Source organism: Panthera uncia, chromosome F1 (assembly GCF_023721935.1).
Source record: "Panthera uncia isolate 11264 chromosome F1, Puncia_PCG_1.0, whole genome shotgun sequence".
Taxonomy (NCBI): Eukaryota; Metazoa; Chordata; class Mammalia; order Carnivora; family Felidae; genus Panthera; species Panthera uncia.
The window spans coordinates 7,269,250-7,294,176 of NC_064813.1; the positions used below are offsets into that span (position 1 = coordinate 7,269,250).

General features: G+C 41.2%; 1 protein-coding gene across 1 annotated transcript in view; it reads left to right on the forward strand.

Moving 5' to 3' along the window:
- PLD5 (phospholipase D family member 5) overlaps nt 1-24,927 on the forward strand; it is a 381,286-nt gene that overhangs the window by 197,614 nt on the left and 158,745 nt on the right. The window contains exon 4 of the mRNA XM_049633853.1: nt 18,890-19,001. Within this exon, the coding sequence (XP_049489810.1) occupies nt 18,890-19,001 (112 nt within the window). The remainder of the gene's footprint in view (nt 1-18,889; nt 19,002-24,927) is intronic.

Sequence of the window (24,927 nt, forward strand, 5' to 3'; positions counted from 1 at the left end):
CCCTCTTGTTCTATAAGCCCAGTAAATCAACCTAGGTGTTCACACTATTGGGAAAGAAGCGGGTCACAGAAAGGTTGTGTCATAGTTCATGGTCAGTATTCAGTACCTTTCACAGAGCAGTGGTGAAATGGATGAATGAGGTTCCATGTCTATTTTGCATAACCATGCCAAGTATGGTGCTGGGCACATACTAGGTGCTCAGTAAATATTTGCTGAGTAGTTGTTGAATGGATTATGCTAGACACGATCAAAGCCAGACACTGGTTAAAGTGGTAAGGACAAATTTAAATCATTAATGTATTTTTGCAATAGGAAGGAGGGTCCGAGTGAACTGAACTCAGATTTGTACGGAGATGACAGCATTTTGCAGGGGAATGAGAGATTGGGGGATGAGGGAAGATGGCAGGGGCTTGAATGGGATCAGGGAAGTAGAAGTTTCTAAAAAGTGGGGGAGGGGGTTGGTCCATAGGAAAATCATCTGGGTTTGCAAACTGGTGCTTGTCAAAGTTGGGCTCCTACCCTCCCACACAGAGACTGGGAGACAGGGACCCTCCCATCAGGTGTCAGCAGAACAAACAGTGCATTCTTTTGGCAATGTTGAGCTTTCCCAAGCAGGCACTTTAAGAGGGCCAGGGTCATCCTGGGATTGTGGCCTTGAGGTGTTAGGAACTGTTAGCATTTTGTTCAAGCCTTTTAATGAGCGAGGATGTGGGGGGATGTCGGGGGGCAAGGGGGTACTGATGAAATCATCTTGCTGAGAGCCTGCAGTTTTTGTAAGACAAGTTTGAGCCTGGTGGAGAAGAGGGCCCAAAGAAGGCCGGTTAGACTTTGGTCAAGGAGAGAATACTTGTTCGTTGCGTGACTTCAGAGTGAATTAAGGTGGGCATTGTGGATGTGGAAAGATCACGCCTGGAAGCTTCATTCCATTCACTCCAACAGCTGGCCTGCTGGCAACAATGGAAATTTTCAATTTGCTGCCAGTAACCTGGCTGTTATTGAACTCACACAGTGCCCTTTAGGATGACATCCAGTTAGAACCGATATCTTCGGGTAGAGGCATAGAGCTCCTGCCAAAGAGATGCCTCTTTGTGCCTCTTGGAACACTAACAACACCAGGCACCCTGCAGATTAAAACCATTCAGTTTTCTGCAGTGTTGAGTGTCATTTCTTTGCGTCTTCACCGGGAAAGCTCTACACGTGCAGACGTGAAGGATGGAGGGGCTTTGCTTGCTGTGCAGATTAAATGGGTGCAAGCAGGCTGTGAGAGTGATCTAGTGAACAGCTGTCCCACCCCTGCCTGTTCTTGGCTGGGAGACATGCCCTGTGGGGAGTGGGGATCCGTAGGAAAGAATGAGGTTCACAGCACCATCTGGAGGGCTCCTTCCTCAGCAAGGCAGTGAATGTCCTCTTCCGCTGGTCCAGGGCACTGGACCAAATGGCCAAGTGATGATGCTGAGAAATACCATGCATTCATTCCCCATTGGTTGAACACCAGGTGTGGACTGTGGTCATTAAGGTGAGGAGATGGGCAAAATAGGTGAAGAGGAATAAGAGGTACAGACTTGCAGTTATATATTCTATGTGTATATATATATATATTATATGTGTATATATATGTGTATATAATATTATATATTATATATTATATGTGTATATATATAATTTATTTATTTTGAGAGAGACCGTGCAAGTAGGGGGAGGGCAGGGAGAGGAAAAGGGAGAGAATCCCAAGCAGGCTCCATGCTGCCAGTACAGAGCCTCATGTGAGGCTTGAACCCACGAAGCCATGAGATCATGACCCAAGCTGGAACCAGAGTTGGATGCTTAACCCACTGAGCCACCCAAGCTCCCACAGACTTGCAGGTAGAAAATAAGTAAGTCATGAAGATATAAAGTATAGCATAGGAAATGTAGTCAATAATATTATAATAACGGTGTATAGTGACAGATGCTACTATTTTTGTCATGGGGAGCATTTCATAATGGAGAGAAGTGTTGAATCACCATGTTGTGCACCTGAAACTACTAGAATATCATAGTTGCCCTAGAATATTACATGTCAACTATACTTCAATTTAAAAAAAAAAAAAAAAACAAGTGAAAGAACCACCACCACAACAAAAATAGGTGATACAAACTAGAAAGTCCACCTTGCCTACCTCTGGCCAACAGAAGTGCTAGCATTTTATGTGGGCACCACACTTCCCTAGAACCTACAAGCCACACCAGGAAACATGAGTCTACAAACAGGTTTGTGTGCTGGCAACTCAACCCAGGCATCAGCCTGGAGACAAAAAGTATAAATGAAAGGGGAAGTTCCTAGATTTATAACGTATTTTCAAGGTATTTATGTCTTCAAAGTGATCGCATTTGACCCCGTTGGGAGTCAAAGGAGGGAAGCAAGCAGTCAAATATGACTGAGGTCTCCGGTGTGCAGGCCCTGTTGAGGGCGTATGGGATACACCAGCGGACAAACTCAAGATCCCTTCCTTGGAGCTGACATGCTAGCAGAGTTGAATCTATTGCACTAAGATGAATAGGGAAATCATAAAAGAAAAAAATCCATAAAAAAGAGAGAGCGAGCCTATGGCATAGAAATGGTGCTTGGTGACTGGCTCCATTTCTCACCTTCCCTCATGCAATCCTCGACCACTAGAGCGGTTTGTAAAGGGACCCAGAAGAACTTGTCTAAATACCATATGTCTTGGGCTTTTTTTTTTTAATTTTTATTTATATTTGGAAAAGAGAGAGAGAGTAGGGGAGGGGCAGAGAGAGAGAGAGGGAGGGAGAGGATCGAAAGCAGACTCTATGCTCAAGCAGACAGCCTAATTCAGGGATTGAACTCACAAACTGCAAGATAATGGCCTGAGCCAAAGTCAGATGCTTAAACTGACTGAGCCACCCAAGTACCCCTTGGGCTTAAAGATTATTTTGCAAGAAGCTGGTTCCCTTCTGTCCTCCCCTCCCATCCTGACAACAGAGGGTAATTGCGCAGAGGTCGGGAGCGGGGCAAGGAAACCAGGTCCTGGAAACCTAGTCTTTACTACCAACTGTTTCTCTTTGGGTACACTTTAAGGACCCAGATTCTGTTCTCTTCAGGCCATTAAGTGTTACCGTTCCCAAAAAACAAAGGTACTGGCTGAAAGCCTATTTTGAATGAAATTTTACCCAATCTCATCTTTCAAATACAATAGGAGTTTCCAGACTCTGGATTTGACATTTAGCATTGTTCCACACAAAACACTGAAGGACGCAAATTTGTAGCAAATTCATGGCAGCTTTCAAGTTGAGCTGCTGTAGTAAATAGCAGAGCATTCTTGATCTATGAATCTGTAATATGTGCACAGGGAAAAGAAATCTCATTGTACTTTATAAGCTCAGTATTGTAAGTAGGAAATGCAACGTTCTAAGTACAACTATTTAAAATTGGCAAAAAAATTTTTATTTCAGAGTTTGTGTGACCAATCTTTGGACCTGTGAGCATGCTTTTATTTTTACCAAGACCTTATAAATATTGGAATGTAGTCATTGCTTGGCTTATTGCACACACACACACAAAAGCACACCCTAATTACCCAAGTGAACACATTTAAATATTTTTAAACATTTATTTATTTATGAGAGACAGAGCATGAGCAGAGCAGGGGCAGAGTGAGAGGGAGACACAGAATCCGAAGCAGGCGCCAGGCCCTGATCTGTCAGCACAGAGCCCGTTGCAGGACTTGAACTCACAAACCGTGAGATCGTGACCTGAGCCAAAGTCGGCCGCTTAACTGACTGAGCCACCCAGGGGTCCCTAAAAAAATTTTTTTAAGATGTTCTAGTATAACGAAAATTGGCCCAGTTCACAGCTTATTTTCCACTAATATATTTTTTAAAAGAAAATAGTTTTAAGAGGAGTAAAATAGTCAAACAAACAGAGTCTGAAAAGTCCAATGTGGAAACCACAAATGACCCATAGATAAACAGGACAACTGAGAGTTGGCCCATCTACTTATTATAATACAAATGTAAGGAATGAGGAATGCCCTGAGGAATGGTCAGCTGGTGTCAGGCAGGCCCCAGCTCGGCAGAAAAGAGACACAGATAAACATGGCACATGACCTCTGTGTCTTTTCTGGATGAGAAGCAATTTTATAAGACTGAGTGACGGTCGTTATCACCAGGATGATAAGTGCCAGCCGTGTGTGTGTGTGTGTGTGTGTGTGTGGAAACAGACATATTCATTAAAAATGCATTTTCAGTCTGTAGTCCCAAGAGGTTGCTGTTTTAATTCCTACCCTGAAAAATTCATATTGTCTTTTCCATCTTGCACTTGGGTGTTGTGTTTATTTGCTTCTTTATGTGTGGAAGGAAATTGGTGGGTAACTTTTCTCTGTATGAAACCATGGATGGCAAGGGCTAGTGAGGTCTATAGTTCCATGGTTACCATATTTTAAAATTTAATGAAAATTTTAAATTGGGCAAAGGATTTTGTTTCTTTCTGTCCAGATGGTGAGTTTAGACCCTGAAATACTGAAATTTTTAGGACAATGGGATTCCTAATTTATAGGATAAAATGATGGGGATTTATGAAATCAAGACTATTCAGGAAAAGCCAGGAAATGTGACTTGATGATTTCAGAGCTACCTAATTCCCTGGGGGAGGGGTGGGGGGACAAACAAACCTGTTCTCTGTGAGTTCACTGTGAGAAACCAAATAAAATAATTAATGAGCTCCCGCAACTGAATCTTTAAGAGATGCATTTATGTGAAATCAATTAGTTATTCATCGGCAGTGAGTCATGATTGCCAATTGATGAGACATCACAATTTTGAAAAATTATGATTTAGAAAATGTAATGGTATTCGCTCAATTTCATGAGTAACATGAATGAAAGTTCAGTGATCCACGGGTGGTTTGGGGGAACACAAGCCAGGATCCTGTCTCTAGACTGTGGTTGGTAGGCAGACTCTAGAGGTGAATGAGGAAGGGGTAGCTCAGGTTCCTTTTTATCTACTTAATTCTTTATCTACTTTTATCAGCCTTGTGACTTTGAGTGAGATGCTGAACTCTGTAGGCCTTGATTTCCTCAGCAGCAACATCAGGGTCATAGAGCGTACATATCTCGTAAGTTGTGCAGATCACACTAGTTAAGATCTGTGAAGGATACGGAACAGTGTTTGGCCATCTTATTATGCGTTTATTCTCACAAATGTTATTTGTGTACACACTGCAACTCTCATTCCAATCAGTTTAATTTTACTAACAAATAATGAGTTCTTATTATGTGCTTTTCACTGTGCTGGAAACTGGGGTGGTTACCAAGTAAAATTAAGAAAGAAACATATCGTTTCTAAAAATGTAAAGCTTGGGATGCCTGGGTGGCTCAGTTGGTTGAGCATCTGATTTCGGCTCAGGTCATGATCTCACAGTTCATGAGTTTGAGCCCCGCATCGGGCTCTATGTTGATAGCTCAGAGCCTGGAGCCTGCTTCCGAATCTGTCTCTCCCTCTCTCTTCTGCCCCAACTTGCGCGAGTGCTCTCTCTCTCTCTCTCTCTCTCTCTCAAAAATAAATAAACATTAAAATTTTTTTTTTAAATGTAAAGCCCTGGGTAGATAAGGATTATGCAAATTATTGTAACTTCCATTTTTTAAGCACAAGTCTTTACACAAACACATAGCTACGCAAAGTCTTGCTATCACCCATCTGCTTATCTACACTCATCCATGCGCGTGTGCACACATATACACATGTATCTCTGGACACTGACATCTTAAATCTTGAATCCATGGAAGTAATGTGGTCTTCTCAAACCTATAGCCATTTCTGATTTTTGTTGGTTGGTCACTTGGCTAGTTTTCTGCTCCTTGTTTTGTTTTATTTATTTTGTTTTGTTTTTAAAGTTTATTTATTTTGAGAGAGAAAGAGAGAGCAAGTGGGGAAGGGGCAGAGAGAGAAGGAGAGAGAGAGAAGGCTCCAAGCAGGCTCCACACCATCAGCTCAGAGCCAAACGTCCTCGAACCACGAACCATGAGATCGTGACCTGAGCTGAAGTCAGATACTTAACCAACTGAGCCACCCAGGTGCCCCTCTCCTTGTTTTTGTTTTAAGTTGAAGACTCCTATACCCAGGCAACATTGAGAGATCTCCCCTTGATGCTGGTGGGCCACACCTTGCTGTCATGGGCAAGGCAGCTGCATGTGAGTGTGACTCGCATGGGTCACATCTTCTAGACCACTCATTCCTTGCTAGCAGTATTCTTCCTAACTGACTCTATAGATGTAGGTTAACCAACAGACAAAGGCTTTCGCTTTACCTAACTTGGAAACCTCTTCCTTGTCGCATGTCTTTTATAGCTACGTTCACGACTTTTTCGTAAATAGCATTATTAACATTTTCTATTAGAATCACTGTGTTTCGAGGCCTCCTAGGAAGCCTGCAGTCTGGAGGGGTCAGCTATGGCTCTGTGTTCTCCAGTCTCCACCATCTTTCCATTCTTCCTTTCGTTCCACCCCTCCTGTCCCAAGGCAGGTCCACTCCCTCCCCCAAGTCTGGTGAAGGATGCTGTTCATTCATTGATCGTGTAGACAAACAGTGTCCACTTTGCAACACAGGGGTATTTCTGGAACCAAGAGAATCCTGTTTTTGCCAGTGTGAAAGTCTGAGAAAGGTACCCAAAAATCTTGCAGCCTCATCATAATATTTAATAAGAATTTCTTTTTGTACTGGGTTTTTTTTTTTGTTTTGTTATCTAGGAAAAATAGAATTACAACAATTCCTGCTTTTTACTATGTCTGAAAGGAGAGGAGTGTGGTTGGTGGAGACTGGATTCTTTAAGTAACTGAAATTCTTTGAGCCTGTTGCAATTAAGAGGTTGGTGCCTTGTAACTAGTAACTTGGTGTGAGACAGCCAGAGAAAGTGGCATCCTATTCAACACGAAGAACACACATTTTATCCCTTGTTTTGATGCGGATCTGAGGGCTTGCATGCATTTCTACTATATCGTGGCCAACTCTTGTCTGTTTTGTATGTTTTTACAGGGCTAGAGAGAAAAATAAAACATGTATAAATGAATGGAAACAAGATTAGGATGCATACTACTGCTCTGTTTTTTGGCTCAGTTTAGAATTCATTATTTTGTTTATTTTCAGTTCTCAGAGTTTGGTTTTGTAGAAAAGACAAATAAGCAGCATTGTTCAGGAGGCACATAATCTAGATCACAGGGTTTGGCAGCAAATCTGTGTGACATGACCAGTAATTTAGTAGTTGTGGCCACGTTAGGTAAATGTCATGACCCATCTGATCCTCAATTAACTCATCTATAAAACGGGTATAATAATGCCAGTCTCTTTGGATGGGTTTATAAATCTGATTTAGATAATGTTTGTAAAACAACAAATAATGGAGCTCATAAAAGAGAGTTTCTGTTTTCACTTTCATTTTTGTTTTCCTGGTGCGGGACATTTAGTTGTACATTTACTTAGTGGATGCCTGCTTTCTATGTAACCTGAGAGCGGGAATAACTTTAAGATGTCTGTCACATTCTCAACTTCTATTCAAGGGGGTTGAGATAATTCTACTCAGGATACTAATTCAAGTTCTTCGGGGTTTCGGTGAAGAAAGAAGAAAGCGAAATGTGTATGTTTTCAGGTAGATTCTCCCCCTCCTCCCCCAGTAGGGCAGTGTTCAACCATGACTACCTGTCAGAATCACCAGGAAAGCTTCTGGAACATATAGATGCCCAGGTCACCCCAAAACACTAAAATTAGAGTGTCTGGGGAGGGGGCCAGGCTTTGATACTGTTATAATGGTGGTTCTGTTAGGCAGCCAGGATTGAGTATCGCTGCCTAAAAGCACCCCAGTCTAATAAACAGTGATTTGATGCTTCTAGATTTGACGGCTGGGCCACATTGGTGCCTTCCCACCAGGATTGTCATCCAATGTTCTGTGTTTCAGTAACATGATGAACAAATCCCGTTAATTCCAGTTGTTCTCTCAGTGATGATATAAAATGGTGGCAACTTCTACTGGAATATTCCACACCGTCCTGGACTCCAGGCCATGTGCCATGTTTATTCCTGTAGCTTTATTGTCTAGCATGTGGTCAGGAAGAGAAGGGAGCCCAGTAGTTGCCTTGGGATTGGAAACAGTAGATCCCTCTTCAGCCCTCTCATCTCTAGGCTAAATATTATTTCAGTCAAGCTCCCGGTGTTCAGTGTCAGCATGAAAATAGCATCACCTGATGGAAAGGATGTCTCCTTCTTGCAAAGTAGCATCTTTTTCCCTCTTCCACAAAGTCAACACTCAGCAGATGCTTATAAATTAGCATTCTTGCATTTGAAATGTGGCCACAAAGCGATTTTGTGTGTGCCTTTATTGCACAGATAATTAGTACGGTACCGCGCTGTTTGCTGGAGATGTGAAACCAAATAAGCAGTGGTCCCCACCCCTTGTGGAACTCAAAGTATAGTGGAGTTGCTGGAGAAATCACCGTTGGCAATGCGGAATGCTAAAGCAGCACCAAGCAGGCCGGGAAGGCTGTCCTTGGCTCTTGGTGGCCCAGTGAGCTCTCTGGCTCCTATGGCTTCTGGTTCTCCCTTGGTGCTGTTCTTTCTTGGTAACTTCCTGCTGCTTCACTGTGCTTCTGTTTCCCCATCTGTTGAGCAATCCTAATTATGCTCTTGCTTGCTTTCCAATATATTTCCAAGGGAAATCATCATTCTGATATAAACTCATAAGCACTATGATTAGCGAGAGTTTAACCTCTGTGATTCTTTTAAAATCCAATCATATAGGCATGAATAAATCATGAACCCAAAGATACTCTTCCCAGTTATTTGGATTAAAAAATGTTTTTTTCTTAAAATTGTCTTATCTTAGTTTTGTTTACCTAAAAGGCTTGATTGTTTTGTGTCTAGACCTCCTTGCTGCATTTCCTGTGTATGGCCAGTTTATGTTTTTGCAACTTTGTTTTAGAAAGAATCAGTTGGATTTTTTTTCTCATTATAATAGAAATAGCTTCTCACTACAGAAAATTTGGAGGGGCGCCTGGGTGGCTTGGTCGGTTAAACGTCCGACTTCGGCTCAGGTCATGATCTCGCGGTCCGTGAGTTCGAGCCCCGCGTCGGGCTCTGTGCTGACAGCTCAGAGCCTGGAGCCCGTTTCAGATTCTGTGTCTCCCTCTCTCTCTGCCCCTCCCCTGTTCATGCTCTGTCTCTCTCTGTCTCAAAAATAAATAAACATTAAAAAAAAAAAAAAGAAAGAAAATTTGGAAACTACAGAGAAATAAAGAAAAACAAAATCATCCATGTGACCATCAATAAAACTTTTTTTAAGTTTGGTATTTTATGCATAAGTACATACATATGCTCATATTATGTAAAGTTTATATCTTAATTTTGATCTTGACATTACACTGGAAGCCCTTTCTCATGTTATTGGTAAACGTTATTTTACATTGGCTGTATAATATCCAATGTTGTAGATGGACCAGATTAAATTTATAGAACTCCTTATTATTGGACATTTAATGTATTTTTTTTTTAATTTTTCTCTTTCTGAATAAATTCTGCTACTATAAATATCTCTGTGCAAAACATTTTCTTTTTACTCATTCACCTGGGGTCAGTTCTTAGAAGTGGGGTCATGGGGCACCCAGGTGACTTCGTCAGTTGAGCATCCGACCTCATTATGATCTCGCAGTTCGTGAGTTCGAGCCCCACATCGGATTCACTGCTGTCAGCCTGTCAGTGTGGGGCCTGATTCAGATCCTCTATCCACCTCTCTCTATCCCTACCCCATTTGCCCTCTCCCCCAAAATAAATAAATATCTTAAAAAAAATAGAAAAGGTAGGGTCAGAGGGCTAAGGAGGCTGGGCTTCTTTCTTCAGATGGAGGGATTTTCAGGGAGCGTGTAGGACACCCTCATGGTTATGTTACAGGGGGAGCTGGGTTGTCACGAGTAAGGATCTGAAGGAATTCTGTCTCCGTTCAATGTGGGGCCCGCTGTCCCCTCAGAACAAGTGACTGTGGGAGAGCTGGAGTATCTGGTGTATACCATGCATCCCTCCCTTGCCCATCACACCCGCCTTTTCTGCACAGCGGTGCTGACAAGCCGTGCCGTCCACACTTTTCCGGACACAGCCGATCACACTGCTGAGATGACCTTGTCCACCTGCCCTTTGCAGCCGGAGTGGATGCTGGAGAACCCCAAAGCTACTTTCCAGCTACTGTAGGAATTCAGAGCCCAGGTCCCTGTTTCAAACATGCCACTGCTGATATTAATCCCTTGCTGTTTTGTGGCCCATGATTGGTAGGATGAGCTCATTTGTGTCTCTTCATCTATCTGCCCCTGAGGAGGGGTGGCTGTGCTGCTACCCACTGTCTGCATATCTTACCATCGTTAGGCAAGGCCTCGATGAGGAACTGTTCAGAATAATTAAGCCCCTTAGTGGGATGGAACCTGGGTTAATGAATGGAGCAGCAGGCTGCATGCCTGCATAGCAGATACTCACCCCTGGCACCAGGCGGGTGATGCTTGCTGCTCCTGGCCCACAAAACGACTGTTCTCCACTCAGCTGGGGGGCCAATGGCACTGACTTCCCAAATCTGTGACTGATCCATGACCTCAGGACATTGGTGAGCTGATTCCTAGGCCAGCATCTTCTCCCTTCAGATGAGGAGTTCCATGTCCCGCAGACACGTCCAGAGAGCTGCTGGGGCCTCTGGCCACCTTTCCTGGCTGTGCTGTCTCCCGCAAGCCCACACCTCGCCATGGAGTCTGTCACTGTGCCATCTTGGCGACACATGAGATCTTTCCGTCGTTCTGGCTGCCACTGACACAACTCCGTGTCTCTCACCGGACCACATACTGACTTGATTGCTGTGTTCGGCCTCCAGCCCTGCCCTGTACCCGTCCTTCTCCGATTTGCAGTCAAAATTTTCTTTTAGAACAGAAATTCAATGATGTGCTTCCGTATGTAAAATCCTTTGGAGATCCACGGAGCTTTCCAGACATGGACCAAATTCCGCCCAGGCTTACGAGACCCTCCTACTTAGTTCTCAGGCCTCAGGTCCCCACCTGGAACATTCTTTTCTTTCCTCCCCTCCTTTGGGGAACTTTCCCTGTGTGCCTTAGGCTGTGCCTTAGGGTTATTAGTGCCCCTGCTGCGTTGTCTCTAGGTCTCGACCCTGACATCTGACACACTGGGCTGTATTTACCTACTTATCATTTATCTCCAGCACTTATGAAGGTCCTGGCACTTAGCAAGCATCCAGTAAATGTGTTGAATGAAATTGCTTAAAAGACACTTCTCCCTGTTCTGGGGGTCCTTTTATTTGAGAATAAAAGCTGATGATGACAAATGTACAAATAATATATTTATATCCCTGGCAATCTTTAGATATTTCAGTAAGTATAGTAAGTAAATAAGATTTCAGTAATTTTTCTCAGTGAAAAAAAGAAGGGCACCTGGGTGGCTCAGTTGGTTAAGCATATGACTCTTGGTTTTGGCTTAGGTCGTGATTTCATAGTTTTGTGAGTTCGAGCCCTGAGTCAAGCTCTGTGCTGACAACGTGCAGCCTGCTTGGGATTCTCTCTCTTCCTCTCTGTCTGTCCCTCACCCGTGCATGCTGTCTTTGTCTCAAAAATAAATAAACTTAAAAATAAATGAAAAAAATTTTCAGCTATTTAGTGCTGAAAATTTCAGCAAAGATAGTAAGTAAATAAGTGATCAATCTTGAAGATAATTTAATTAATTGGCTAAATAAATAGGAAATTGAGTCAAGACGGGATCCATGCATATATGGTTTTGTCTCTTAAATCATAAATTAAAGAAAAAAATCAAAAAAGAAAAAAGAGAGGGAGGGAGCCAAACCATAAGAGACTATTAAAAACTGAGAACAAACTGAGGGTTGATGGGGGGTGGGAAGGAGGGGAGGGTGGGTGATGGGTATTGAGGAGGGCACCTGTTGGGATGAGCACTGGGAGTTGTATGGAAACCAATTTGACAATAAATTTCATATAAAAAAAGAAAGAAAAAAATCAAGGCAAGTGTATTGCTTTAAAAGGACATCATGGCTTAAGATAAATCCTAGTCTTGTTTTCTAGTAACTGTGTCATCAATCGTTTAATATCAGTCATCCACCCTTTTACACTTTGATTGAAACTTTATGTGCACATATAGATACATGTGTACATGTATGTGTGTATATATGTGTGCATCAGTGGGTGACAGCATACCTAAGATGTATAATCACACACACACACATTTTGGTGCTTATGTGTCTTTGGGATGCATTCTAGTTGTGGGGTTACTGAGTGGAAGGCAGCAATGTTAGAATGTCCTGTCCCCAAGTCATCGATGGGAGTAAAGGTTGCCACTCATAAATATTTTCCAGTCTCCTGCTTACAAAGAGAGATGTCCGTATTGCTTTGCATTGTGATTTCTTTGGCTACATGAAGCATCCTTCGTGTTCAATAGCCACACTTTGCCCAACTTTGATTGGGCTTTTGGTCTTTTCTTATTAATTTGTATGCATTTTTGTAGAGTACAGCTATCAGCCCCTCCCTTCTTCTCATCTACATAGCAACTATTCCAAATTTTTGCTGTTTCTGCACTTACTTTGTGGTATCTTTTTCTGTATAATTTTTTAACTTTGGTAATTCTGTATATCTTTTATTGCTTCTATGTAGCTAGCTTGTGTATTAGCTTCCTGTGGCCAGAGCAACAAAGCACCACAGACAGATGGCTTAAAACAACAGAAATTTATTTTCTCCTGGTTCCGGAGGGCAGAAGTCTGAAATCAGTTTCCCTGGGCTGAAACCTAGGTGTCAGAGCAGAGCAGTGCTCTGTCCTGAGGCTCCAGCAGCCCCCACTACTGGAAGAGAACACTTCTCACCCCTTCCAGTTTCTGGCAGCTGCCAGCGCCCCTTAGCTGGTGGCTCTATCCCTCCAGTCTCCAAGGCTGGCATCTCCAAACACCTCTGCCCTGTCTCCAGGTGGCAGCCTCCCCTGGGTGTGTCCAATCCCTTCTGCCTCTCTGCCTTTCTCCTACAAGTACACTGATTACATTTAAGACCTTCTCAGATAATAATCCAGGAGAACCTCATCTCGAAATCTTTAATCATATCTGTGAAGATTCTATTTCCAAATAAGATAAAATTTGCAGACTCCAGATTAGGACCTGACATTTTGGGGACCATTATTTAGCCTCCTATAGCTTGGTTAAGGTTTGCCCTACTTGAAGATGGAACATACCTGTCCATACTTGCATAGATTTTCTTGAAAGTATTGATATGTTTTTATGTTCCCTGAAAACATATTTTTCTAAGTGGTGTAATATAGGGGTCTTTTCAATTGTGCCAGATTTAACCACTTTATCTTTTTCAGACTGAATTAAAACAGTGCCTTTGTTATTGATATAATCCTGTGTGCACCATTTCTGGATTCTCTATTCAGTTCCCTTCTGTGTTTATCCATTCCTATGCATGACTTTATATTTTTTATAAAGCTGTAGACATTTACGGTTATAAATTTCCCTGACACCAGATATTGCCTCATTTCATGGTTTTGCTCTGAAGTACCCACCTATTTATAGCTTTCCAGAGAATACAGAAATTCACTTTTCTTTTCTCCTATGATGTACAGATAATCTGAGTAAGTTAAATTTTCAAGTAGATATGATTTGTTTTATGTGTTGCTTGTTAATTGTCTGTTTCTCATTTTCTTGGATTATGATAAAAGAATGAAGCTGGTAGAATATCTTCCTTAAACTTTGTTCAGGTTTTCTTTCTTTAAAAAAAAAAAGCTATGTAAATATATATATAAAGATAAGTTTATTTATTTTGAGAGAGATCAAGAAACAGTAAGTGTGCAAGCAGGGAGGGGCAGAGAGTGAATCCCAAGCGGGCTCCACACTATCACCACAGAGCCCAACATGGGGCTCAGACCCACAAACCGAACTGTGAGGTCATGACCTGAGCCAAAATCAAGAGTCAAGCACTTAACTGACTGAGCCACCCAGGCACCCCTTGTTCAAATTTTCTTAATGGCAGTTACAGAACAGATTTTCATGATGTTCTACAGACAAGCAAATTATTGTTTTGAGGGGTTTCATATATAAAATGAGAAATATGTATAAATGTATATACCTAATCAAGTTTATTGATAATATTATTTAATTTTCATATATTCTCATTTATTCCTTTTTAGGTCACCCACTTGTGAAAGACATATTTTGAAGTATTATATTGTTGTAGTGTTTTAATTGAATTACTGTTAGCCTTTGCTTTATATATTTAGATGCCACGTTGTTTGGTACATACCAATTTATAACTGTCACTGCTCCATAAATTGTGCCATCACAGAATAATTGCCTACTCTTTCTCATCTAGCTCTTTTAAGCCCTCCCAACTCTCAGTCTAATTTTTACTGAGATTCTTTATCCTGTTTGTTGTAGACCAAAGTTTCTCAATCTTCTTTTTTCTATCACCTTACTAAAGAGATTTTTTGGACGTTTTTTTCCCTAAACCTGCACCCCCCCAACCATGAGATTTTAATACCACAGATATGTTGCATATTTATTGTATATATATATCTGTGTTTTATTTATAAAAAGAATAACTTACACACACATGCACACAGTGAACAAACTCATCCCGTTTAGAGTAGTAGTGCCTCCCGCTGAGAATCACGTAATAGATTCTCAGTAGAACAGTAGACCTTCCCCTGTAATGTGTCTCTTCTATGTCAAGAATCTTTATTTACCAGGTACATCAAACACATAATCCATATCATCTTGCTCATCACTTGTCTCTTATCCTCTTCATCCTCCTTGATGGTGATTAGTGTCCTTTACTGTTTAATTAGATTCTTTCCTTGAATATGTCCTTCATATGGGTTATGTAGGTAATATAGTTTCTAAATCTGTATATATCTGCAAATATTTCTCTTTTTTTCACCCTGGTGGGTAAAATCTTTGAGTAAAGCATTCCTTTGCTTTAGTTATTTTTTATTTTATAGTCTGTAGCCACCATGTACCAACTTAGTGTTGCAAATGGTTGGCTCCATGCCAGTCTGATCCATTTTGCTTGATAGGTAGCTTTTGTTTTTGTTTTGTTTTTGGCCGGGTTTTAAGAATTTCTCTTTCTCTTTGCTATTGATCAGTGTCACAGAATGTACCTAAATGTGTCTTTCCGCACTGCATTTACCTTCATCTTCAATTATCTTTTCAACATGTAGGTTTATCTTAAAAACTGAGAACAAACTGAGCATTGATGGGGGGTGGGAGGGAGGGAAGAGTGGGTGATGGGTATTGAGGAAGGTACCTGTTGGAATGAGCACTGGGTATTGTATGGAAACCAATTTGACAATAAATTTCATATTTAAAAAAAAAAAAACATGTAGGTTTAGGTCTTGCCTCAGGTAGGACAATTTTTCTTCTGTTACTTGAAAGCTTATTCTTTTTACCTCTTTTTGTCTTCCAATACACCTATTAGCCACATGTTATATATCCTCAATTTATCTATCACCCTTTTCTTCCCTTGTCACCCTTATGTTTTTGTGTGTGTGCATGCGTATGTGTGTGCACTTAGAGGTATTTCTTCCTTGAGGTCTTCAGACCAATGATTTGGGTCACAACAGTGGCTATGCTGTTCTTTAATTATTATTCTAATTTACTTCTAAAATCATAGAGTGTTAGTCCCAGCCATGCTTACCTGTCTTTGAATACTTACATTGTGTTTTAGCTCTAGGTCTGTCTTCTTGAGTTGTTGGTATCATCAAATGCCCACTGTGTTCGCATCTTTTCTCTTGTTGGGCCCCTTAAATGCACTGATATTTGACTTTATCAGATTATTAGTGGCTTCTTCCTTTTAGGTAAAGGAGGGACAGTATTGGGTGGTTAACTAATCCCCCTCAACACTTCATACTCCAATCTCTAGGCAGGCTGCCTGGGCTTAATTGGCTTAAACTGCTCAACATGCCTGAGCCACTGACATCTTCAAGAGGATTCATTTAATTTTGAAATGTGGCCTACTGTTTCTCACCAGGAAGGGCAAGTTTTTAAATTCATTGACCCTTGAACAACAGGGGTTAATAGGGTACCAACCCCCTGCATAGTTGAAAATCCACATAAACTTTTGACTCCCCAAAACTCTGATACTAATAGCCTCCTGTTGATCAGAGGTCCGACTGATAACATAAATAGCCAACTAGCACATATTTTGTATGTTATGTGAATAATAAAGTAAACTAGGAAAATGTTATTAAGAAAATCATAAGGATGAGAAAACACATATATAGGACTGTGCAATATTTGTCAAAAAAAATCCGAGTACAAGTGGATTTGTGCAGCTCAAGCCTGTGTTAAGAGTTAACCATACTGATGTTTAAAAACCAAGGGGCTTTTGTATTCCTTTATAACAATACAGTGAGTAGATTTAACTCAGAAAACAGTAGCCCTTACTACAGATCTCGGCATGGAGAAGGTGTTTCACACCTTTTTTACTACATTCTGATGTCTTAGCCAGAATGTGTGGATAGGAAGGTAAGACATTGAAAACAGAGAAGCTCCCCCCAGGCCCAAGTTCATTACAATAAGCACTATAATTAACAATTTTAAGAATCCTTGGTGTAAGTAATCAGCACATACTAACAGTAAAAATAAGCTTTATTTAATGACAGTCTGCCAGTATCTGTAGATTTGGGAGTTTCTATTTTCATCCATGTTTGAGATTTCTGGTGTTCACAAAAATAACACAGTGGGAATCAGTTTAAGGCACAGAGCCAGAAATACAGATAGGTTAGAAGATCTCCTATGTTTCATTTGTACTAAATACATTGTGAACTAAGAACCAAAAAAAAAAAAAAAAAAAAAAAACATTTGTGTAAAAATACCAGCTCGTTACTGGTGAGTCTCATCAAACACAAAGCATATAAGCCTTTTCTCTGTGTGAAGGGGAAAAGTACGAATAATCTGTATGACTATATGATGACCATGAGTCTGGGCTCCAGAAATCTGGACCATGCAGACATCACCAAGCATCCCAGGGTGTGTGACAAGATTGCAGTGCACGTCAGTGGAGAGCCCGAGCTGATGAGGAAGGTCATCTTGGTGATAACCCTGCAGGAAAACCACAGAGCCCCCCACCTGGATGTCCCTCTCGCCTGTATCTGAGCCTCTCACCGCCCAGCCCCTTATCTCCGTGCAATAAACCTGAAATCTACATGGACCCTGCAATCTGCAAGTCAGCCTGTTTTCTTTCTTCTGTCCTCTGTCTCTCCATATGTTTCTCTCTCTCACTCCCCACTCCACCTCTTTTAAATTAGCAGTTGACAACAGTCCGCTGCCCTCATTCAGTGCCTCCTAGGAAACCTGGTCTGCTGTGAGCCTGCCTCCAGGCTCTGGGTGCAGAGTAATTCCATGAGCTCCACCTTTGGCAGCCTCGGCTAGCACACTTAGTTAGAGGAGACGGAAACCTCTGTGCCTGCCGTGGGGCACAACTCCCACTTATGCCAGACACTCCTGCCTGCCAGGTGGCCCTGGCTCCCTCCTCCTTACCGTCCAAAGCTTTAAGCTTCGATCTTTGCCTTCTCTGTTTTCTGAGGCTGAACTGCAGGACTCACACACTACATCCACATTTCCTCCGTTCTGCGTTCTCAGTCTCCATCCTCTGTACGTAATCATTAGTAACGGTCCATTCTTTTACTTTTTTCTTTAATGTTTGTTTATTTTTGAGAGAGAGAGGAGGAGCAGGGGAGGGGCAGAGAGCAAGGGAGACACAGAATCTGAAGCAGGCTCCAGGCTCCAAGCTGTCAGCACAGAGCCCAATGCTCAAACTCAAGAACCTCAAGATCGTGACCTGAGCTGGATGGGGTGACTGAGCCACCCAGACGCCCCATTAATGGCCCATTCTTATCAAAGCAGGATAAGACTTTGCCACTTTGGGGCCATTAAAAGCAAAGCCTTATTGCCTGTCTGACCCCGGAAGGCATTTGAGTTTGTGGCTGAATAACAAAGATCTGAAAAATCAATAAAAGAAGACCATTTCCTTTTATGATAAGGAGAGGGAATCCATGAACACACACAAGGGGAAATAAATAGGACAGGCTTGCAGTCCACTCCCTGAGATGATATGATGGCTACAGACCAACCTCTACTCAGAGGCTCCTGGAGAGTAAAACTTACAATAAAAATTTAATGCTTGTGAAAATCTTACAGAAGCAAAACCTTCACTTTTTATTTTGTATTTTTGTTTCATCAGTTTTAGATTGTGCTAGTAATTACAGAGTGCTAGGAAGAACATTAGTTGGATTCAGTCAGACAGGTTTTAAACCAGAAGAGGAATTCAGGCAAATCACGGAGAAATCACCCTGACTTTCCCCATAAGAACTCCCACTGGAAGGGTACTTACCTATGACTAATGCCTTTAATTCTCACAAAAACCTTCTATGGTAAATATTATTATGTGCATTTTACTGAGGAAGAAGCTGGAGATTTAGTGAGATTCAGAAACACAATTTATAAACTGGAAAACCAGCTTGCATCCAGGTCTGTCTCAGCCCAAACACAACTGTCTAATATTTTCTGCTGCCCCTTCATGCGTAGGTAACGCAGAATTCATGAAAAAGTAAAAGAAGTGTAGATTTGCCCTGTAGCATCGAAATTATGATGGCAAGAATTGTGGGGTTGCATAGCACTCAAGAAAGCATAATCTGTGTCTGCTACTGCTGTGTTTATGTAACTCTTGAAACAATTTTACATGAGTATCAGTTGCTGAAGTGCTTGCCTTTTAAAATTTGAATGAATAATTTCAATTTTTAATAAGTTTATTTATACCTGTTTAAAATAGCATACGTGCAGGGCTTCTGACTTTCCTTGTCTCTGAATATTTTTTTCTAGGGTCAACGTCTCTTCGAAAAGCTGCTCCAACTGACTTCGCAAAATATCGAAATCAAGCTAGTGAGTGATGTAACAGCTGACTCAAAGGTATTAGAAGCCTTGAGATTAAAGGGTAAGGCCAAGGTTGCTATGCTACTCTACCCCTAGGGATTCTGTTAAGATGTCTTTCATTTCACTTAAAATAATACATGATTTTTTATAGTCGACACATTGCGTGTAATACACTTCTTATTTCTCCTTTGAAAAATAGCCTGATTACCGCCTTTAAATGAGAGAACTAATTAATCAATACTACTGGGAGTTTTTAAATAGTGTTGTTGCATATTAGTTTATGCAAAATAATCCCCTGGCCATTAAATGATAATTAACTAGAAAGAAGAATCTTTCCCTCTCCGAACACTTCTGTGATGTGATTAAAGAGCCACTTCTCATTTGAACAAACATTGGATTGCTGTTTTCCTCTTGTCCTTCAAATGGAAGTTCTCCTCGTGCAACATCTTCTTTAAAATAATATAGTCAGATGGAGGAGTCTATGAAACCTGGCCTAATTCATGAATTCTGAGATAATTCCACAGAGAACATCATTCATAGGCCACTCTGCACTTTGTCTCAAAATCCCATGAAGACGGGGAATCATTATGAAATAACTTTCTTCATTTTGCTTTGTCTTGACTAACTGAACTCACTTCCAAATAGTTTTTATGGCTTTATAAAAATTTTGGCCCTGAATTTACTCTGAACTGTAAGCGTCCAAACAGACATGGCAGGTGTGAGCCAGTGAAAATGCTTGAGCTGCCCAGTGTCCCCGGGAGAAGACAAGGCATTGGCCCCAGTGAGTGTCAGTGTTACCTGATGACACTGCATCTCGTGTGTGTGCTCCTTAAACATGCTGGGCACTTTTGCTTGTCATCTTTCCCAGACTGCTAAGTGAAAACACCTTCTGGAAAATTCAATGGACTATAAAGCGAAGGGTGAACCCAAGTGGTCTTTCCTTCTGCAGAAGGAAAGTTGGAAGCGATAAAGCCTACAGAAAGACATAAATACATAGAAGACATAAGCTTGGTCAGGCACATGTGTAGTATTTGTTCTGTGTAAGGAAAGTCAAGGTAACTTATGAGATACTGTTAGGCCTGAAAAGCTTTGGTATGCCACCTGAGCACAGCATAATATTTTTTGAAAAACAGTGGATTAAAATGAATTAGAAATGTATTACTTTTCCTGTTTAAAAAATGTGAGATTGGGTTCCCACTCAGATAAAATCCATTATCTGACACATTGTTAGGAATGGATTACTTTGGGCTAACTCTGGGTGCCTGTATTTGCAGATAAACATCCCATGGCATTTACTACCATACACACACACACACACACACACACAACCTATACACACATACCCCACATATACACACACACCATAAGCATCTGATGCAGCACATTGGCTTAGCTGACACACTTCCTTCCCCTCCCTTCTTTACTTGAGTTCCCACCTTCCCAGCCTCTCAGGCTGCACATCTGCATCAGAGAGCATAACTCTGTGTGATTTCCAACCCTTGAAATTTGTGGGAAATTACTTCATAATTTTTTTTTTCATAGAATTAAATTTGCCATGTAAGTCTTTTTTTTTCCCCTTTCCTTATTTTTTTTAAAGTTTTATCTATTTATTTTGAGAGAGACAGAGACAGTGGGAACAGGAGAGAGGCAGAGAGAGAGAGGGAAAGAATCCCAAGCAGGCTCCACACTGTCAGTGCAGAGCCCAACAAGGGGCTTGAACTCATATACTGCGAGATTATGACCTGAACCCAAACCAAGAGTTGGACACTTAACCAACTGAGCCACCCAAGAACTCTTCCTTATTTTTAATTTATATTTCAGTTAGTTAATGTGCAGTGCAATGTTGGTTTCAGGACTAGAATTCAGTGATTCATCACTTACATGCAACACCCAGTGCGCATCACAAGTGTCTTCCTTAATACCCATCTCCCATCTAGCTCATCCTTCACCCACCTCTCTCCATCAACCCTCAATTTGTTCTCTATTATTCACAGTCTCTTGTGGTTTGTTTCCCTCTCTTCTCTCCCCTCCCTCCATGTATTCATTTGTTTTGTTTCTTAAATTCCACATATGAGTGAAATCATATGGTATTTGTCTTTCTCTGATTGACTTATTTCACTTAGCATACCTTCTAGCTTCATGCAAGTCATTGCAAATGGCAAGATGTCTTTTTGGTGGCTGAGTAATATAGACACCACATCTTCTTTATCCATTCATCAGTCGACAGACATTTGGCTATTGTTGATAATGCTTCTATAAACATTGGGGCACATCTATCCCCTTTGAACCTGTATTTTTGTATACTTTGGGTAAATACATAGTAGTTCAATTGCTGGATCTCAGGGTAGTTATATTTTTAGGTTTTTGAGGACCCTCCATACTGTTCTCCAGAGTGGCTGCACCAGTTGTCATTCCCACCAACAGTGCAAAAGGGTTCTCCTTTCTCCACATCCTTGCCAACACCTGTTGTTTCTTGTGTTGTTAATTTTAGACATTCTGACAGGTGTGAGGTGATATCTCATCATGGTTTTGATTTGTATTTCCCTGATGATGAGTGATGTTGAGCATCTTTTCATGTGTCCATTAGCCATCTGGATGTCTTCTTTGGAAAATTGTCTGTTCATGTCTTCTGCCCATTTCTTAAGTGGGTTATTTGTTTTTTGGCTGTTAAGTTTGATAAGTTCTTTGTGGATTTTTGATTCTAACCCTTTTTCAGATATGTCATGTGCAAATTGATGTCTTCATGGCTTTCATCTTTGTTTTTTGTTTTTGCATTTTATCAGCTTATAGCCTTGGGCAGAGGATTAGTCTGAAAGTGATGTTCATAGCTGAATGAGCATCCTGTGTGAAATGGCTTCTCACTGCCTGATGCCTCACAGGCAATCTAATGTGATGTGGGACTGTCACTGAGTCGTGTTCCTTCCTCCATACTTGCCTTCACAGGGCTTGGGTCACCGGCTGCCTTCTGTAGCTGCGGTGGGCAGTGGGGGAGTATTTCCTTCATGTTCTCCTTTCTCTGTTCAAGCCTCCCAGCTAGCGCCTTGGAAACTCCCCCCCCCCCCCAACCAAACTGCATGCTGGTAAAAGCACAGCAATGTGGTTTTATACTACTAATACAATGCTTATTTCTGGCTGTGTTTTTCAACCATGAGCAAAATATTATTTATCAGTCATACTACGGTGTTTTTTTTTTAAGGTTTTATTTTTTTTGGAACAGTTTTAGGTTTACAACAACTTTGAGAGGAAGGTACAGAGATTTCCCACATAACCCCTGCCCCAACACACACACACAGCCTCCCCATCATCAACATCGCTCACCAGAAGGGTCATGTGTGAGCCTACATTGACACATCATCATCACCCAAAGTCCACAGTTTACCTTAGGAATCACTCTTGGTGTTTTACATTCTCTGGGTTTGAACACTTAAGTAATGACATATATCTATCAACGTAACATCATACAGAATATTTTAGTGCCCCTGAAAATCCTCTGTGCTCTGCCCATCCATCTCCCTACCTACTATGTTTTTAATCTTTATACTTATTGTTGCAATGAAATTTATAATTAAGAAGAGCTGTTTTTTTCTTTGTTTGTCTTTCAAAACCATAGCAATTCAGTGTGCTTTCATATAATAGGACTAAAATAGTTACCCCAATAGCCTACCAAAAATTATGAATAAAATGTTAAGCCAGAAAATATAAATTTCCTTTTGGGAAAAACGAGACTTTGCCTGTTCACTATTGGATAACTCTCTAATAGAATGACTCGTGAGATAAAAGTCATTAAGGATTAAAATGGGTGATCTAGAAATAAAGTCCGCAGTTCTTAAGAAAAAAAAAAAAAGGGCAAAGCACTCAAAACAATCCAGGATATAAATCTCCTTTTCAGTCTCATTAGTACTATTTTCTGTTGTTGGCTTTCCAAATATCTGAAAGATAGTTGTGGTTTCCTAAATATAGCGTGCTTTTCCAGGGCTCTATTTCCTAACACACACTTTTCCTTGTGCTTGAAATACCCTTTCTCCCCTTATCAATTTGCAAGCTCTTCTTTGTCCCTCAGGGTCCATTTTAAGCCTTACTCATAGTATTTCCTTCAGATTTCCTCTCTTTTTCTCAGATGGTCTTACCGTCTTCTTTTCTTCCATTGTTCATTCATTATTTGTTCAACAACTGTCCTTGAATATCTGACAGGTACCACCCCTGGGCTTTAAAGATAGAAACTTGACGAAGGCGTGAGCCTTCCCCTGACTTCAGAGAGTTTATGGTTTGCCAGAGCAGACTGACATTAGTGAAACAAAATGATCCAGGAATTCTTGAAACATCTACGCAGAATCCAATTTTTCTGAATCACTTTTTGCATCTGAGTCATGGATGCCTGTGTTTTCCACCCAACATGTCTCCACCATCAAGATGCTGATGATGTTCTAACTTTAGAAACAGACTCCCTACTATTGTCTCTTCTCTCTAAGTAGACTTCTGTTCTGCTTATTTCGGAACCTTACCAGAAAATGTCAAAGGAAGATATTCTGACAGTAACGAAGCCTCACAATCCTTCCTCAAAGAGGCTTTAAGTGGTTTGTTGACTGAATATTGAGAAACCGTAGGAGCCCTGTCATGCCACTGGGAATAACAGCTAAGACCTGAAGTGACAACTCGATCACAACTGTCACCCTGTCTACCGCAATCATAAGATGCGTACCAACATCAGAGTTGTGAAAATGTGAAGCCTGCATACTTTAGAATGAGTGACGTGTGGTAATGAGGGTTACTTTAAAATTCAGCAATAAATTTCAAAATTCAACTTAGAAACCTTAGCTTTGGTACGTAATTAACTTAGATTAAAGCTGATCACTCTTAATACTGCACCCAGGGAGGTAGATTCTAACCCCACCTTCTGTAACAGGGCTTCCTTGTGGTCCAGTAACCATACTCTGAACAGAAAGTCAGAGAATTCAGGCTCTGCACGTTCTTAGGAAACACAGGGATGTCTTAAACAGAACTCGTGATGCTGAATGCATGCAATGATAGGAAATTTTCTTGTCCAAATGAATGAACAAAAGAAAAAACCCTGCCGTATTCCCTGAAATGGGAAAGGTTATGCAAATCAAGTTTTTCTATGAAAGTTCTATGGGAAAACGAATCATGAAATCAGAAGCCCGAAATACACTAGAGAAGAGACAATCTCCTGGGGTAGAGAGAAGAAATCAGAATCCATATTCCAAGGTAAACAGCATGACAGGATTGCAACCCAGTGAAAGGAGGAGAGGTCATCCTGACAGCTTGGTTCCGAATAGGAGAGGAATGGACAATGCTCCTAACTTGTAGGTTAAACTCTGTCACTAGATGCTGCTTGGCCTTTCAGGAAGAAATTCGTCCTAGAGCTTGGGAGACCTCCAGCAAGACCCGCACACTGTGCCCCTCCCTTCTGAGAGTGCAGCTTACTGTTGATGTTAAGGCAACAGGCCTGTTAGCCCAGTCCTGGCTCAGCTGGTGTTTCAAGCTCTCAGTCTGTTAGAATCAAACTGCCTTGCTCTCTCAATCCCTCCTTTAGTGTGCATGCAGACATATGGGAGATCAAACCTTCGGGTTAGACCATGCTGCCTGTAGACCCTTGTGACATCTTTAAGGAGCAGATAACAGAACTACTTTATGGAGTTGTATGTTGTTTAGCCAGAGCATTAATGTGTGAAGAGTTTCTTTCCCCTTTGGTTTTTTAGATGGATGGGTGGATGACAGATAAGTAGACGGACAGATAGACAGATTTGCAAATCTTAGCCATAGCATTAATGTGTCAAGAATTTCTTTCCTCTTTGGTTTCTTTAGAATATATGGATGGATGGATGGATGGATGGATGGATGGATGGATAGACAAAAACATAGATGGATGGATGGACGGACAGATCTTTAAATCTTCCATGAGATTTAAAAAGTTAAAGTTCTAGCTTTCTCACTCTTTTCGTCGACATAGTTTCATTTCTATTACTCTT